Source organism: Larus michahellis, assembly GCF_964199755.1.
Source record: "Larus michahellis chromosome W unlocalized genomic scaffold, bLarMic1.1 SUPER_W_unloc_1, whole genome shotgun sequence".
NCBI classification, from domain to species: Eukaryota; Metazoa; Chordata; class Aves; order Charadriiformes; family Laridae; genus Larus; species Larus michahellis.
In genome coordinates this window covers 1,893,702-1,910,223 of record NW_027435888.1, presented here as the reverse complement: position 1 = coordinate 1,910,223, position 16,522 = coordinate 1,893,702, and the positions used below count along the sequence as shown (strand labels likewise).

General features: G+C 50.7%; 1 protein-coding gene across 1 annotated transcript; it reads right to left on the bottom strand.

Annotated features, from left to right (window-relative positions):
• Positions 1 to 2,705: 2,705 nt before the first annotated feature.
• On the bottom strand, positions 2,706 to 12,453 carry LOC141736705 (olfactory receptor 5B21-like). Its single transcript, XM_074571261.1, has 4 exons — positions 12,225 to 12,453; positions 8,790 to 8,981; positions 6,509 to 6,685; positions 2,706 to 3,802 (listed from the first exon to the last, which is right to left on the bottom strand). The coding sequence occupies exons 1-4, from the start codon at positions 12,451 to 12,453 to the stop codon at positions 2,706 to 2,708; spliced, it is 1,695 nt and encodes a 564-aa protein (XP_074427362.1).
• Positions 12,454 to 16,522: the final 4,069 nt, after the last annotated feature.

Here is a 16,522-nt window from a genome sequence, read left to right as displayed (position 1 = left end):
TCCAATGGGGCAAATAACAAAAGTTATCTGGCCTTGGTTGTTATAGTGGTAAGTATAAGCAAGAGCCTCTCTGCGTACCATCCCTTGGTCTTATCGCTCTGAGAATGAACAGTGTCTCCATAAGGCTTAGCTAAAAGGTAAAATTAATGAACAGAAAATTGGTTCACCTCAAACCAGGACAGTGACCTGGATCCCTCCAGATCCCTGCCTTTGGCCCTTCTGAACAACCTAGCATAACCTTTGTGTGTTCCTACAGTCCTCTTCATACATTCCCACAAACCCCATTCAATATCCCACAAGGAGTTTGCTCTTTACAGGAGACCAAGGATCATTTTATCCCTTTGTGATAGGGCCTTTCTTGAGCCTCTCCCAAGTTAAACCAAAGGAAGATCCTTCAGTGCCCATCCACCACTGACCCAAGAGCTCTGGTCTCTGTTAACTGCTGCTTGAGACTCTGGAAGCCAGGTTGCTATTGAGGGGCATCTTGAAATTTCTATGAAGCAGGATGGGATCCACCTAAGGGAGGATCCAACTGAGGGAGTTGGTGAATGTGCTCACGAAGCCACTTTCCATCATTTATCAGCAGTCCCGGCTAACCGGGGAGGTCCCAGTTGATTGGAGGTTAGCAAATGTGACGCCCATCTACAAGAAGGACTGCAAGAAGGATCCGGTGAATTACAGGCCTGTCAGTCTGACCTTGGTGGTGGGGAAGGTCATGGAGCAGATCATCTTCAGTGCCATCACGTGACGCGTACAGGACAACCAGCTGCTCAGGCGCAGTCAGCATGGGTTTACGAAAGGCAAGTCTTGCTTGACAAACCTGATCTCCTTCTATGATAAGGTGACCCACTTAGTGAATGATGGACAGGCTGTGGATGTTGTTTGCCTAGTCCTTAGTAAAGCCTTTGACACCATTTACCACAGCATTCTCCTGGAGAAACTGGCTGACCGTGGCTTGGATGTGAGTACACTTCACTGGGTGAAAAACTGGCTGGATGGCCCAGAGTTGTAGTGAACAGGGTTAAATCCAGTTGGCAGCTGGTCATAAGTGGTGTTCCCCAGGGCTCAGTATTGGGGCCGGTTCTCTTTAATATCGTTATCAACAGTCTGGACAAGGGGATTCAGTGCACCCTCAGTAAGTTTGCAGACGACACCAAGTTGGGAGGGATGTTGATCTGCTTGAGGTAGGAAGGCTCTACAGCCGTCCTGGATCGATGGACCCAGGCAATGGAATGAGGTTCAACAAGGCCAAGTGCCGGGTCCTGCACTTGGGTCACACCAACCCCATGAACGCCTCAGGCCAGGGGCAGAGTGGCTGGAGAGCTGCCCGGCGGAAAAGGACCTGCGGGTGTTGGTTGACAGTTGGATGAATATAAGCCAGCAATGTGTCCAGGTGGCCAAGGTGGCCAATTGCATCTTGACTTGTATTAGAAATAGTGTGGCCAGCAGGACTAGGGCAGTGATGGTCCCCCTGGACTCGGCACTGGTGAGGCCGCGCCTCAAATATTGTGTGCAGTTTTGGGCGCCTCACCACAAGAAAGACATTGAGGTGCTGGAGCGTATCCAAAGAAGGGCAACGAAGCTGGTGAGGGGTCTAGAGCACAAGTCTTCTGAAAAGCATCTGAGCCAACTTGGGTTGTTCAGCCTGGAGAAAAAGAGCCTGAGGAGAGACCTTACTGCTCTCTACATCGACCTGAAAGGAGGTTGTCGCGAGGTGGGGGTTGGTCAGTAACAGGCGATAGGACAAGAGGGAACAGTCTCAAGTTGCACCAGGGGAGGTTTAGACTGGATATAAGGAAAAATGTCTTCACTGAAAGGGTTATCAAACATTGGAACAGGCTGCCCAGGGAAGTGGTTGAGTCGCCATCCCTGGAAGTATTTAAAAGACATGTAAATGTAGTGCTAAGGGACATGGTTTAGGGGTAACTTGGCAGTGCTAGGTTAGTGGTTGGACTTGATGATCTTAAAGGTCTCTTCCAACCAAAATGATTATATGATTCTATTATATGACATGCTGCAGAATGGGACTTTCAGGAGCATCCTGAAATCCAGCCAAGGCAGGGGCAGAGTCCTGCACATTGGGGTGCAGTAAACCCAAAAGCCCCGTGCAAAGCGTCAGCTAGGGGCCAAGTGATCAGAGAACAGCTTTGCAGAAGAGGCCACAGGGCTCTTGGTGAGGAAGCTGAAGAGGAGTCAGCTGTGTGTGCTGGTGGCAAAGGCTCCCATCCCAAAGGGGACTGAAGCAATCGAGATCTGTGGGAATGCAGACCCCAAGCCCACTCCTGTCCCTGGGCTCTGGAGGAAGGCTGAATCAGGGCTTTCCAGTGGAGAAATATGGCTGAGAAGGAAAGCCTGATCCTTCAAGGTGAAGAAGCTAGGATCAGGCTGTCCCTATTTCCCTACCAGAAAGGTGAAGAGAAAAGAACAAAGGTACAGCTGGAGCCAGAGGAGTGCAGCTGGGGCAGGGGCTTGTTGACCCCTCAGGGAACAGAGGAGGGAATGATATGCCCTCATGCTTGTCTGGATGATACTCGGATGTTGTCCCAAATTTGGTCTTCTACTTTCTCAGTAAAGGAGAACTGTCATTTAAGAAGTTCACACAAATAAGGTCACCAAACCATTTATCATGAAGGGAAAGGCGAACCCATTGCATTTTTCACAGTCTGTCCTCTACAAGAGTATTTATTTATGAGAACTCTTCTCTTTCACCCCTGCGCTAGTTTCAAGTAGGCGCAGTGGCACACACTTCTGGAGGTGCGCCCAGTATTCAGCACTTGCCCTTGTGAAAGACTTGCAAGTGGTTTGTTCCTACTGTCACCCTCACGCCAGGAGTTCTGGGTGCAGGCCTTTGCTTTCCTGAGCACCTTCCAGAGGGCCTCCCTGACCTCCCTGTTCCTCAAACTGGAGATGAGGGCATTAATCAGGGGGGTGAGGACAGTGTAGAAAAAGGAGAATACTTTGTTGAGCTGCCTCGGTGGAGTTGTCCTGGGCAGCATGTAGACAATGATAAGAGTGCCATAGAAGAGAGTGACGACAGTAAGGTGAGAGGAACAGGTGGAGAAGGCTTTTTGCCTGCCCTGATGGGACGGGATCCTCAGGATGGCAGCTATGATAAACACATAGGAGGCCAGTGTGAACAGAAAAGGGAATACTGCATCCAAGAAGACAAAGATTAAAGCGGCCCCTGTAAGCACGTTGGTGTCACTGCAGGAGAGCTCCATCAACAGAGTAAAATCACAGAAGTGGTCAATTGCCTTGGGGCTGTAGAACTTCAACTGAAATAAGAGGAAGATGAGTACTGCAAACAGCAGCAATCCCCCCAGCCAAGACGCAGCTGCCAACTGGAGACTCACCTTCCAGGTCATGTGGCTTGCATAGAGTAAGGGCTGGCAGATGGCCAAGTACCGATCATAGGGCATGGCTGCCAGCAGGTAACACTCAGTACCAGCAGAACTGGAAAAAAAGTAGAACTGAGCCATACAGCCATGAGCAGAGATGGTCTTGTCCCCAGTCAGGAAGCTGGCCAGCAGCCGGGACAAGATGGTGGAGCTGTAGCAGATCTCCAAGGAGGACAGATTGTCCAGGAAGAAGTACATGGGGGTGCGCAGATGCTGATCTGCCATCACCAGCACAACAATGAGGATGTTCCCAAAGACAGTCACAGTGTAGATGACAAGTGAAAGGATGAAGGGCAGTGTCTGGAGAGAGGGATCATCACTCATTCCCAGCAGCAGGAACTCCACTGGTGGTGTCCCATTGACCCACTGCCCTCCATCCATGCTGTGGTGTTTCTCTTTTATTTCTGCAGTTCCCAAGAAGAGGAGCACCAAGAAGGAATGTGTATTTCTGTCTTTACTTTTAAAAAGATTTTTTTAAAGAAATCTCTTCACATTGACTCTGTGGACTCTGTGCCTAGAGGCAGCAGCGAAACCGTTTCTTCCAGAGACCTCCTCATACCAAGGAGTTGAGCTGCCCTGTAGAGCTGCATGTTTCTCGCTACAGAACAAAACCAAAACGTGCACTTGGTCTCTCTGAGAGAGCTTTCCTTCGTGTGCCCAAATTTGCTCCCAGGAAGACCCAGTTTAGGTATCAAGGACAGAGGTCCTTCTGCTCTCAGGAGAGAGAAAGGTATTGGATATAACACACTCCTTTCACTCTGAAAGTCCTTTGTGTGAACTATGCGACACCAGAGACCCTTCTCCCTCCGAAGAAGAGGATGGACGCTGCACAAAGCAAGTGGTCCCAGCACTTCATGTAGGAGTCCCCCCAAAGCCACTTACTTCCCACACTGACCCAGAACAATCACTTCCACTGGCAAACTGAGTCTGGAATTCCTGCCTTGGAGAAACAGCAGGGTGGGGCTGTCGATGCTGTGGGACTCTCTGAGAGGATGCCTAAAATCACTTTGTGTATCAAACCATGGAGGAAAAACTGGTACAGAAGTTGAAAAACTAAACAGGAGGAAAACCATAACTGAGAGAATCGGGAAACAGGAGAGACTGTGCAGGAAGGAAGGGAAAGGGACAGGGAGGATCATTTCAGTCATGTCTTTCCCTCTTCGTTGGTGGTTCCTGAGGGCTTTGGGGCTGCCTCCCTACACATCCCAGACCAGTAGCAGGACCTCATGAGGTCATCCCAGCCATCTGTGCTCACAGGGCTCACTGCCCAGCATTGCTGGGCACTGGCAAGGGTGTCCCCAGGGTGCCTGGGGGTGAGGTGGCACAAGAGCAGGGTCGGGGGCGTGTAAAAGTGCACAGAACATGCCTGAGAGTGCAGCCAGGGGAAGTCCATGCCTGAGAAACATCCTTCTGCTCAGCACTCCCTGGAAGAGGGATCCCTTGAAATCCCATCTCCTGGTCTGGATGAATTGCTTCTGCAGGTGATGATGACAGACACCATTAGGAGAGGTTACTAGAGTCACTGCAGAGTCACTAATGTCTCCAGCCCTCCTCACAGACTAGAAGTGAGAAACATGACCACTGTAGATCAAAACCTACATGATCATCATACAATCAGAGAAAAAGTAAAAAAAAAAAACAGAAACAAAGCAGCAATTTGTGTGGCAAAATGAAGGTCACAGGCAGTCTGGCTGAAAACACCCTGCCCAGACACGTCTGCCATCCCAGCCAAGGCAGTGAGTGCCCAGGGATGGTCAAACACACCCCAGCCCAGCTGTAACCCAGCACCACCAGCTCCTCCCAAGCTTCTCTGGTCCATGGTGCCTGGACTCAGGGTCTCTGGGGGAAGGAGGGGGCTGGGGTTGGAAGACATGCAGGAAAGGACAGGACCCTGTTCTCCCCTTACAAGTTTCTTCTTTTGAAAGATCCAGCAGTTTCATCAACAACACCCAGACTTTACTTAGAATCTAAGAATCATAGAATCATAGAATGATTCCACCCTTCCACCCTCAGCATCTTCAGCACCTACCTCAGCATGAAGGGGTGAATTCTGTGCTGACAGTGTCTGGAAATGAGGACTGAGGTCAGGGTCTCACTCTCTGCTTTTTCTCCACCATGCTGTTCCTTTCCCTGGGCTCTCTGCAAACCAGAGTGTCTCAGCCCTGTCAAAAACCTGTCTCTGCCCTTGCTGTCTTCCCCCAGCAGCTCCTGCAGTGACTTTTCAGCAGCACCCAAATGCTCCTGTTCTCCAGTGTGTCCTGGGGTTTAGAGCAGTGTTCAGTCTCCCACATGTTTTTTTTCTCTGTGTCTCAGCTCTCCCTAAGGATTACTCTTAATAAACAGAATATAATTGATTCCCTGGTGGAATGACAGCTCTGAGCTGGTAGGAACCGCGTTCCCATCTCAAGAAAGGGCTGAGCTCCCCTAAAATCTCTAGGGTAGACTTGAAACCTGCTCTTTCAAAAAGGGAAAGTGAGGCAGAGCAGTGAGCACGGGCATGTCTGAACTTGGTTATCGGGAACACAAGACATGATGGGATCCCAGAAATGGTATTCAGCCCCTCTCCTCACAGATGACTGCGCTGTCATTGACTTTTAGACTAATACAGCCCTGGTGGCCTGAGCTGGTCCCTCCAGCTTGCTCCAGTGGCCAGTAGGGAGGAAGAGGCAGAGCCAGAGCCAGGAGCATTTTCTCCAGCCACAGAGACTTGCCCTGTTGGATGGGTTGAGTCCTCCTCAGGTGACAGGCTCTGTTCCCTGTTGGAAGAGGGCCTCCGAACCTCTCCCTGAGGCACAAGGGCCTGGAGCGTGATAGGATGAAGGGATGTTATGTTCTCTGAGGTGCTGACTGGAGAACAAGGATCATGTCTCGTCACCTCCAGGCCATGTTCCTCTTCATGCAGCCCTCAGTGCTGTGTGCACTCCTCGCTGCTTGAGCACACAAATGGCTAACAGCCACCTTGCTGTGCACCACAGCACCAAGGGCCTTTCCACAGAGCTGCTCCCAGTCCTGCTGATGTCAGGGCCCCAAGGGCAATAACAGGACCTGGGACCTGCCTTGTCCCTGTGGACCTGCCTGTTGAGTACTGGCCTCTCTTTGACCCTCATTACCCTCATTGAATCTAATCCTGATTTGCTCATCTGTGCTCCTGTCTTGATCTTGATCCTGCTGCATCACCACAAAGCCATCTGATGATCTGGACTCCCAGTTGACCCAGGCCGCCATCTCCAGGCCTGCCCCAGTCCTCTTGCTAGGTAGATCCCTGCCCTGGTGGCTGTGCTCCTGTGCTGGGTTCACAGTTCTCCATCCCTTAGAAGCTGGACCTCTCTGCTCCCCAAACATGGCATGACATATTTTCACTTAAGGATATTTCTGGAACTGAGATTTCTTTTTTCAACCTCTCAGCACAGGGAATAACTGAACATGGGAAATGAGGTCCTCTCACCCCAAGCTGTTGGACACTTTCCATTAAGGAAGAAGCATGAAAAAAATCCCTGAAAGGGCCTCCTTTACTCAGCTGGTGCCCCATAGAGTCCAGACTGCAAAGGGCCCTGAGGCAGATGCCTTTGTCCCACCTGGGGGCAGTGGGTTGTGTGGGCCCAGGGCCAGCCCCATAGAGAGGTCCCACAGAGAGGCCAATCCCCACTCAGACACTTGCTTTTCAGCTCAGGTTTTCCCCTTGCCCTTTCCCTCTTGCAGGTACGGTCCCACCTGGTCTCATTCCTCACTGACTTGGCCCTGATCCCAACCTCCTGACTTGCCTTTCACAACCCACCTCAAACCTGTCCCATTATGACTGACCTACTGAGTACTGACTGGGCTCTTGGCTGACCCCTGCAGCCATCACCACAACTGGTCTGTACTTCTTGGTCCAGTGCTGTCCATCACCAGACCTTGTCCCCTCATTTGACTCACCAGAAGGAGGACAGATGTCCAGGCATCCTACCAGTTGCCCTTCCAACCTAGAGGAAATGTCAACCTTCCAGCCTCCTGGGCATGGCTGGAGAGAGGAGCCTGAAGTGCAGGAACAGCCTTCCAGTACCTAAATGAAGCCTACAGGAAAGATGGGGAGGGACTCTTTATCCGGGAATGGAGCGATAGGACGAAGGGTAACAGTTTTAAACTGAAAGAAGGGAGACTTAGATTAGGAAGAAATTCTTTGCTGTGAGGGTGGTAAGCCCCTAGCCCAGGTTGCCCAGAGAAGCTGTGGCTGCCCCATCCCTGGAGGTGTTCAAGGCCAGGTGGGACGGGGCTCTGAGCAACCTGGTCTAGTGGGAGGCGTCCCTGCCCAGGGCAGGGGGGTGGAACTAGATGATCTTTAAGGCCCCTTCTAACCCGAACCATTCTATGATTCTGTGAACAGGAGGGATTGAGTTCACTCAACTTTATGGTCAGAGGTGTACCCGTGCTTCTGTATTCTCCAGGTAATATGAGGCTCTCACAAGACTTTTGTGGAAACTCTTGAAAACATGTCCACTTGTGGCTCCCTGTATGCTTGCTCCCTGGACTGCAAGGAGAAGATACCCTGTCTAGAGGGAAGAACAACTTTCCCTTGAATTACAGGTTCACCCTCAGTGAGCAAGAGATTTTAGTCTCTGTCCATCTTGTCTCTCTGAATGCATCACCATGACTTCCAAGGAGCCCGACGGTTCCAACAGATGAGAAGAGCAGCCCAAGAGGGCAGGATGGTGGAACAGTGGCTCTGAGCAGCCCCAGTAAGCACAGAAGGCAGCATATCCACAGTCATGGCCACCAGCCAGATTTGCAAGGAAAGCAAAAGCTTTGTGGTTTAACCCCAGCCATCATCTAAGCACTACACATCCGCTCGCTCACACGCACCTCAGTGGCATGGGGGAGAGAGTCCAAAGAGTGAAAATGAGAAAACTTATGGATTGAGATAAAGATAGCTCCATAGGTAAAACAAAAGCCACACATGCAAGCAAAGCAAACCAAGAAATTCATTCACTACTTCCCATTGGCAGGCAGGTGTTCAGCCATCTTCAAGAAAGCAGAGCTCCATCACATGCAACGGTTACTTGGGAAGACAAATGCCGTTAACTCCATACACCCCCGCTTCCTTCTCCTTACCCCAGCTTTATAGGCTGAGCATGACATCACATGGCATGGAATATCTCTTTGATCAGTTGGGGTAGGCTGGTCAGCTGTCCCAGCTGTGTCCTGTCCTATCTTCTTGTGCACTCCCAGGCTCCTCGCTGGCAGGGCAGTATAAGAAGCTGAAAAGTCCTTGACTCTCTGTAAGCAGTGCTCAGCTTACACATGAGTGAAAACATCCCTGTATTACCAACACCGTTTTCAGCACAAATACAAAACATAGCCCCATAATAGCTACTGTCAAGAAAATTAAGTCTATCCCAGCCAAAACCAGCCCACTAAGGCACTCGAGCATGGTTGACACCTCCATGGGGATCCTTCCACCAAAGCTGAGGAGAAGAGGTGCTTCTTCTGTAACTATCTTTGCAAAGATGATCCTCAGCACCTCAAGTTGCTTTTCTTGGGTTCGCCCATCGTCCCATCTTGGATTTGGACTGAGGATTTGGCCTGAACGAGTGACTTCCAAACCTCCTACAATACCAAGACAAACAATGGCTCATAAATGAGTTCCCGCTGGAATGGGGCCTCTGGAGATCCTCTGTCCCAGCACACTGTTGTAAGCATGAACAGAGATTTGGTTGTCCAGGTCCCTGCCAGGCTTAGCCTTGAGCATTTCCAGCAGGAGGTGAGGATTCATTGTGATCCCAGTAACAAAGGCACCCAGACTCTGTTAGGTGTCATTCACAATCCTATTTCTCAGAGCTATCAGAAGAATAAGAGAACACAGATAATCTTACATCCCTTCAGGTGCTGGGAACCTGGAGTGGTGCAGTATCAAACATGACTCCAACTCACGTGCAGCACGCTGAGCAGACACTGTCCACAGAAGAGAGTGTCTCTCTTTGAGTCATTCAAGCTATTATAGAGCTTTCTTACAAGAAAACAACTCTATTTGTCATTTCTACTGTGGTGGACTGACTGGTTTGCCCCCAGGTGCGCACCAAGCCACCCTATCGCTCTCCCTCCTCCACAGGACAGGAGGAGAAAATATGACAAAAAGCTCCTCAGTTAAGTTAAGGACAGGGAGATCACTCACCAATTACCCTTATGGGCTGAAAAAACTTGACTTGGGGAAATTATTTTAATGTATTGCTAATTAAACAGAGCAGGATAATGAGAAATAAGAACAAATCTAAAAACACTTTCCCCCTATCCCTCCCTTCTTCCCAGGCTCAACTTCACTCCTGACTTCTCTACCTCCTTCCCAGTGCAGGGGGATGGGGAATGGGGTTGCCATCAGTTTATGACACTTCATCTGCTGCTCCTTCCTTTATAACACAATCTCTACTGCTCCTTCCTCCTCACACTCTTCCCCTGCTCCAGCGTGGGGTCCCACCCATGGGAGACAGTCCTTCATGACTTTCTCCAATGTGGGTCCTTCCCACAGGCTGCAGTTCTTCATGAACTGCTCCAGCGTGGGTCCCCCATGGGGTCACAAGACCTACCAGGAGCCTACTCCAGCGTGGGTTCTCCACAGACTGCAGCTTCCTTCAGGGCACATCCACCTGCTTTGATGTGGGGTCCTCCTAAATATAGGGGGTGTGAATAAAAGTAGGTGCGGGAAACAGGTTTTTGAAGTGACACTACAGTCAAAGGGGAGGTAGCCAGTGCGGATGCTGGAGACTGGCAGGAATTTGACCTCAGTGTGCGTTTCTGCTTTCACTGGAAGTCTCTGAAATACCTCCAAGGCGCAGGGGCTGGTAGATCTGCCCCAATAAAACCTGAGCCCTCCAGGAACAGAGACATGACATTCCAGAAGACACGTCTGGAAACAATCAGAGAAATGTGGCTGTTCGGCTGCCTGTAAGAACCCTTCCGCCAGAACAGGAGCCTGGCATGGCTAAGTAAGGTGGAAAAGTTTGCCATGCAGACATCTCAGGGTGAGTGAGATCTGCTTGAGAATGTCCTAGACCAAAAATTGTGCAGAGGAATCATGTTCTAGTGCAGCCAGTGGCAGCCTGTATTTGGTTGACCCTGGCCAGCTGCCAGACACTAACCTAGCTGCTCTCTCACTATCCCTCCTCAAACAGGACAAGAAAATAAGATGGAAAAGATCTTATGGGTGGAGTTAAAAGGGAGATTACTTGCCAGTTATCATCATGGGCAAAATAGAATTGACTTGGTGAAAATTAATTTAATTTGTTGCCCACAGAAATAGAGTTGGGTGGTGAGAAACAAAGAGAAAACTAAAACACCTTGTCCCCACCCCTTTCTTTTCCCAAGACACAACCTCACTCTTCATTCCAGACTCCTCTACTTCCTCCCTGCTGAGCAGCGCAGTGGGATGGGGAATGGAGGGTTTCAGTCAGTCCATAACAGTTCCTCTCCGCCGCTTCTTCCTCCACATACTTTTCCCCTGGACCAGAGTGGGCTCTTCACAAGCCACAGAGAATAAGAAGAGCAAAAATGACAAAACTTGTTAGCCAAGATAAAGAAACAGTGAACCACACATGGTGTCTTTGAGAAATAACCACGTAAATGTAAATTATTCACTTTGAGTGACTTAGTCCAGGCCTTATAGTTAGGGAGGCTGAATCCCAAACCCTTACAAATATCTAACACCTACTGAAGAGTCTCCCCTCCCAGCTGCCCAGCCGTGGCCCCTACGTGATGGGCACCCTCTGCTCTTGGCTGTAGAAGCACGGCAGCAACATGGCTGTGGCCTGGGCTCCTGTGTATCAGTTGGCATCCTGCTCACCCCAGGATGATTTGGCTGGCTCTCTCCCTTGTGTTTTTACACCACCTGGACCTGTCGCTTCACCTTTTATGTTTAAAAAACCAAAACAAACAACTCAGAGAATAAACCTGGCAATTCTGAGAGAAATGCTGTCAGGTGTAGACATTGCTTGATACCAAACAAATAATACCAAGAGAAAAGGCATTATTCTAAAAATCCCATGCAAGAAGCTAAATATTGAAGTTACAGCATTTATTTATTTATTTATTATTTTTAAGGTAAGAATGGCTGACAAGACTAAAATTAGATAACTTTGGTTATCTAATGAAGAAGATGTACATTCCACCATTACTGTTATTAGCGATAGCAGCACTAACTCTAAAACCTCCCTGAGAACTTTTTAATCTTTCCTCTGCTGCACAGGTCAGCCTGCTTAGGCCCGAAGTGGATGACCTCAACCCTTCCAATCGCCGTTGCTCCCAGCACTTTTTCCATAGGAGATAGAGGTGTAAAATAACCAATGACACCGCTGGGACGAAGTTCCTCAGCCAGGCCACAGGGAGGACAAGTCCTCTCCTGAACCCTTTGCAGGGCTGGCAGCATCTGGGAGCCCCACAGGAGAAGGGAGCATGTGGAGGAGGTTCTGGGGCCCTGTAGAGCATTGTCATACCCATAGGGGTCCTCAAACATGATCCCTGACTTCAAAGATCCAGCCCAGCTTCTTGTTGTTTGAACAGGCAAAGAGACTGCCCCGGACGCTCCTTCCAAACCCAAGCCCTTATATCAGCCATTTCCAGACCTGGCCATTGATCACAGAGCAGGTGAGGTCTGTTCTTTGAGATGTGATCAGCTTCATTCTCCTTCTGGGCTTCAGTGCCTGTATTAGGTGAATAGTCAATCCTGCCTGGTTCCTCTCCCAGTCCAGACCCTGGCAGACCCCAGAGCACGATAGAAGCAGTGCTGGCCACGGGCTGGGCACCGGGGGGAGCTCTTGTGCTCTGAAAAATGTCCTTCAAGAGCTGCCAGCGGCCGTTCACTTCCTTTGTCCCTGAGGGCAGTTTCCCAGGGGGTCCCATCTGCTGTCTTAAAATTCAGGGTCCTGACTCTGCTCTTCACCAAGCCCATATCCCTCAAGACTGTGAATTCCACCAGGGTTTGATCACTGTAGTCCAGGCTGCCACCAGTCTTGACATCTCTAATTAGTTCATCTTTGTTGGTAAGCAACAGGTCCGGTAATGCTTCTGCTCTGATGGGACTGTCTGTCATCTAGATCAAGAAATTATCTTCAACTCTCTTCAAGACTGCTTATATCTTCTGTGCTGCTTTTCCAGCAGATGTCAGGATGAGTGGAGTCCCCCAGCAGGATCAGAGCCTGCAAGTGTGATGCTTCCTGTAGTTGAAGAATGCTTCATCTACAGGTTTTTCCTAGTCAGGGGACCTGTAGTAAACACCAACCACGAGGTTTCCTTTGTTATCTTGGTCCCTAGTTTTTACCCAGAAGCTCTCAACCTGTTCCTCGTTCTTTTCTCTGGCAGCTCTGGGCAGTCAATCCATTTTTTACAAAGAGGGTAATGCCCCCAACCCACCCTCTCTTGACTGTCACTTCTGAATAATTTGCAATGCTCCAGTCGTGTGATTCATCCCACCATGTTTCACTGATTAGATTGTAGCTTTTTAGATGCACGGTGGCTTCCAGATTCTCCTGCTTGTTATCCGGGCTGTGTGCAGGGTGCCTACAGAGGCACTTCTGCTGGCCTATTGACGATGACACCTTTTTAGAGGAACACACCCTAATTCCTTTGAGGCATTTCACAGGTGTTTCCCTGTTGGTTCCAAATACACCAGCAGTTCCTGGCTCTTCTCTGTTGCTCAAAGCCCCAACCCCTTATCCTTCTTGATTTTTTCATTTTTCTTGACATTTTCAAAACATTTCTGTTATAGTCAGGACTGCATCATTAAAAAAAAGAGCATTTTGCTTCTTGCAGAGACCTGTGCCCTAAAAACGCTCCCGTCCCAGCAGTGTGCATTCCACAACTCACTAAAGAGTGAGTCAGCCAGCTGGGTTCTTCACAGTATCTTTTACCTGATACTGGGAAGCAGGGCGACCAACTTCAGTGAAACATCATTTTTGTGTGGCCAGATTTGCACACTCCCGTTGGCTTAATGATATGGGACTCCATTTTTGGTGAAGAAAGGGAGGAGACAGGTCTCCTCAAACACCAGATACCTCAGTGCAGATATCCATCTCTAATCAACTAGTCTAGACTTTGCTTTAATGGAGAGAAGGAAGTTGTCTCAAATGAGGTGTTTGGAAATACTTTAACTGGTGACCAGCTAATGCTTCAGAAGAGCTCCCATAGGTGCTGGGTCAGGTTTCCAAGCAGCATACTGATACTTCAGCTACCCCAGGGCATCTTGGACGCTAACGGCTGCTGGATGTAGGCAAAGGAATCAAACAAATGGTTTTGCTCCATCAGCTTCCAAGGGGCTGAGATAAGGCTGACCAGCCTGTCATTCCACGGCTGCTCCTTCTTGCCCTTTTTGAAAATGGGTGCAATGTCTTGAACAGGGTCTTGATTTGAGAAGCACCTGCAGTAGGATGAAGAGCCAAGTATCTGTCCAAGTAGGCTACTTGGATCTGGAACCTACTGGTCTCCAACTAAGCCCCAGACCCTGTTCAAGCCCCTACTCAGCTCTCGCCCCTGCTGGGGCTCCAGCTTGTCTCTGGCCCCTGTTTAGGCATCCACAGCACTACTGCACCTGCTCTAAATACAAGAGATAGAGCAGGTAACTGTCTCTGCATCTTCCTTGGGGAGCTATTACCTCCTTAGCTCCAGTTCCTGCTTTGATGGCCATTCAGAGCTGGCATCTGTTGTGGCATCCACTTGTCTCTGGACATTTCACCAGCTTTGCTCCAGCCCCTAAACTCTGGTAACAATCTTGAATGAGTACTGTCTGAGACAGATCAAAGACCAGTGGCTGACCAAATAGGGGCTGAAGGTTGTAGCAGCCAGAGCAGAGGCTGGCACAGAGTTGGAGCCCAAGGACTACAGAGCTGAGTGCACAGCAAGGAGTGGCAGCAGCTTGTGGGAGCCCAAGGAGGGACTTCAGTTGAGTGGCATCATGAACCAGTAGAGATGTCGAAGCCCAAGAAGGGGCCAGAGCATGGGCTGGAGCTGAGTAAGAGCTTGAGCAGGGGCTGCATTTGAGTTGAAGGTTGAGCAGGGCCGATAGCCGAGTTGGTGTCTGAGCATGGGCCAGAGGAGAGTAAGAGCTTGAGGAGGGGCTGGAATTGAATTGGAGCCTGTCATACTTTAACTCTGGTAAGCAGCTAAGCACTATGCAGCCACACACTCACTCCCTCCCCAGTGGGATGGGGGAGAGAACTGGAAGGGTGAAAGAGGCTCAGCTTTGGGCTCTGCTTGGCTCCTAACAGTGCTCCACTGACCCAAAGATCAGAGCTCCTTTCTTGACCCCAGAAGCCCCCTCCCCATCCTGCCCTTGCCTTCTCCTCTCCACTCCTGGGCCCTTTTGTCCCGTCACCCTCATGCTCCCAGGCAGCCACTCACCTCGACCCCAGGCCCATGGGTAAGGGGAGGACAGACCCTTCCCTGTGGCCAAAGGGGCTCCTGGCTCCCTCTGCCACTACTCACAGATGCATGCAGAGCACCCCAACATCCAGTGATGCCCCCATGTTGGGGGCTTGCTCAGTTTTCACCCTCCTCCTTGGCGTTGAGGGCTTTATCTTCATGGTGGGTGCAGCCACGGACACTGGTGAGCGCTCCCAAAACCCTGTCCATGAGCACGGGGGTATCTCCTCTGGGTGCTGCTCCATTGGCTCTGAGGGGGAGCAGAATGAAGTGAGTCTCCAGCATGGGACCCCAGTCCCAGGATGCGGGGGCCACCCCTCCCTCAGCGCAGAGCCACCGCTGCCCTCCTGCCCACTGTGACACCACGGGGACACAGCCACCACTGCCCTTCTGCCTGCTGTGACACCACAGGGACACAGCCACCACTGCCCACCTGCCTGCTGCGACACCACGGGGACGCAAACATTGCTGCCCTCCTGCCTGCTGTGACACCATGGAGATGCAGCCACCTCTGCCCTCCTGCCTGCTGTGACATGAACAGGACACAACCACCACTGCCTTCCTGCCTGCTGCGACACCACGGGGACACAAGCCACTGGTGCCCTCCTGCTCACTGTGACACCATGGGGACACAGGCACAACTGCCCTCCTGCTCACTGTGACATGACCGTCACAGCACCGAGGCTATAAAACAAACTCACAGCATTTAACTTATGTGTTTGATTTCTCCCCAGATCCCAGTAATCGCGCTGCAAATATTGAGCAATACTTTTACATATTGCCTGGCTGCAGGTTAAATTTGCCTGTTTGTACCCTGTTTATCTACCTATTTATCAATAACATGATGGCGAGCAAGCTCTCAATAAACATTACTGTTCTTCCTTCATCATTAAAAAGCTGTAGTTCAGCAGCTTGACTTGTCTGTTGCCTAGAAAAGAGCAAAAGTCCCCAAGCCCTCAAACAGTGTAAAATCAAGTCTCTGCAGCTTCCAGGCCGTCGGGCAGGAGAGTGCTACGGAGCTGCCTGGATGAAGCCCCTGCAGCTCCTCGCAGTGCCGATGTCGTCCCTCTGTGGAAGATGCTGAGAGTGCTCTACAAAGGGAGAAACCTTCTAACAGTTTGGTTACAAGTATATCATTGTGGGCACATTAGCAAGGGATCAGTCCCCCATCACATAATCATTATAGACAAGTAACGAAGTAATCTCGGGAATGCTCACGGCTGGACCAGATCCTGCCAACTGTGAAACTGTTAAGGGATGTCAGGAGTGGCTGCCTCCTGCCTGGCCACTGTAGCCAGGTCGTCCCAGTGCCAAGGGACCCAGGGTCTCTGCCCAGGACGAGGGACAGGGCTGCTGCTTTCCCCTTTGCTGCTTCAACCAGCAGCGAAGCTGAGCACGTCTCCCAGAGACACACACGGACACAGGACACAGAGAGGACACAGACATGGCTGGTCACACAGCCTGACACAGCCAAGACACTGCCGCCAGCAGCACCCGCACACAGGACCCCCATCACACACCAGCACCTGCAGCCATGTCCCCTCCTCCTCCGGGGCCAGCACCAGCAGACGGTCGCTCCTGCAGGCACACGGGCACGCTTGGGACCCTGAGCACCAGCATGGCGCCTCTGCCACCCGGGACCCCTGCCCGGACCCCAGCCCTCTAACCCACCCCATGGGTCCCTGACCTACCCCATGGGTCCAGCTCGGTGCTGCTGCTCCACACAGGCAGCATTCGCACCCCCG

Excerpts from the sequence above, each read along its gene's own strand:
- LOC141736705 (XM_074571261.1), bottom strand. The coding sequence starts at position 12,453 with ATGACAGACAGTCCCATCAGAGCAGAAGCATTACCGGACCTGTTGCTT. Across the intron at positions 8,982-12,224 it reads TGCCCTCAGGGACAAAGGAA|GAGGTTTGGAAGTCACTCGT; the intron begins GTGAACGGCCGC and ends TTGGTATTGTAG. Across the intron at positions 6,686-8,789 it reads AACCATGCTCGAGTGCCTTA|CACAGGAGCACAGCCACCAG; the intron begins GTGGGCTGGTTT and ends CTGTGAACCCAG.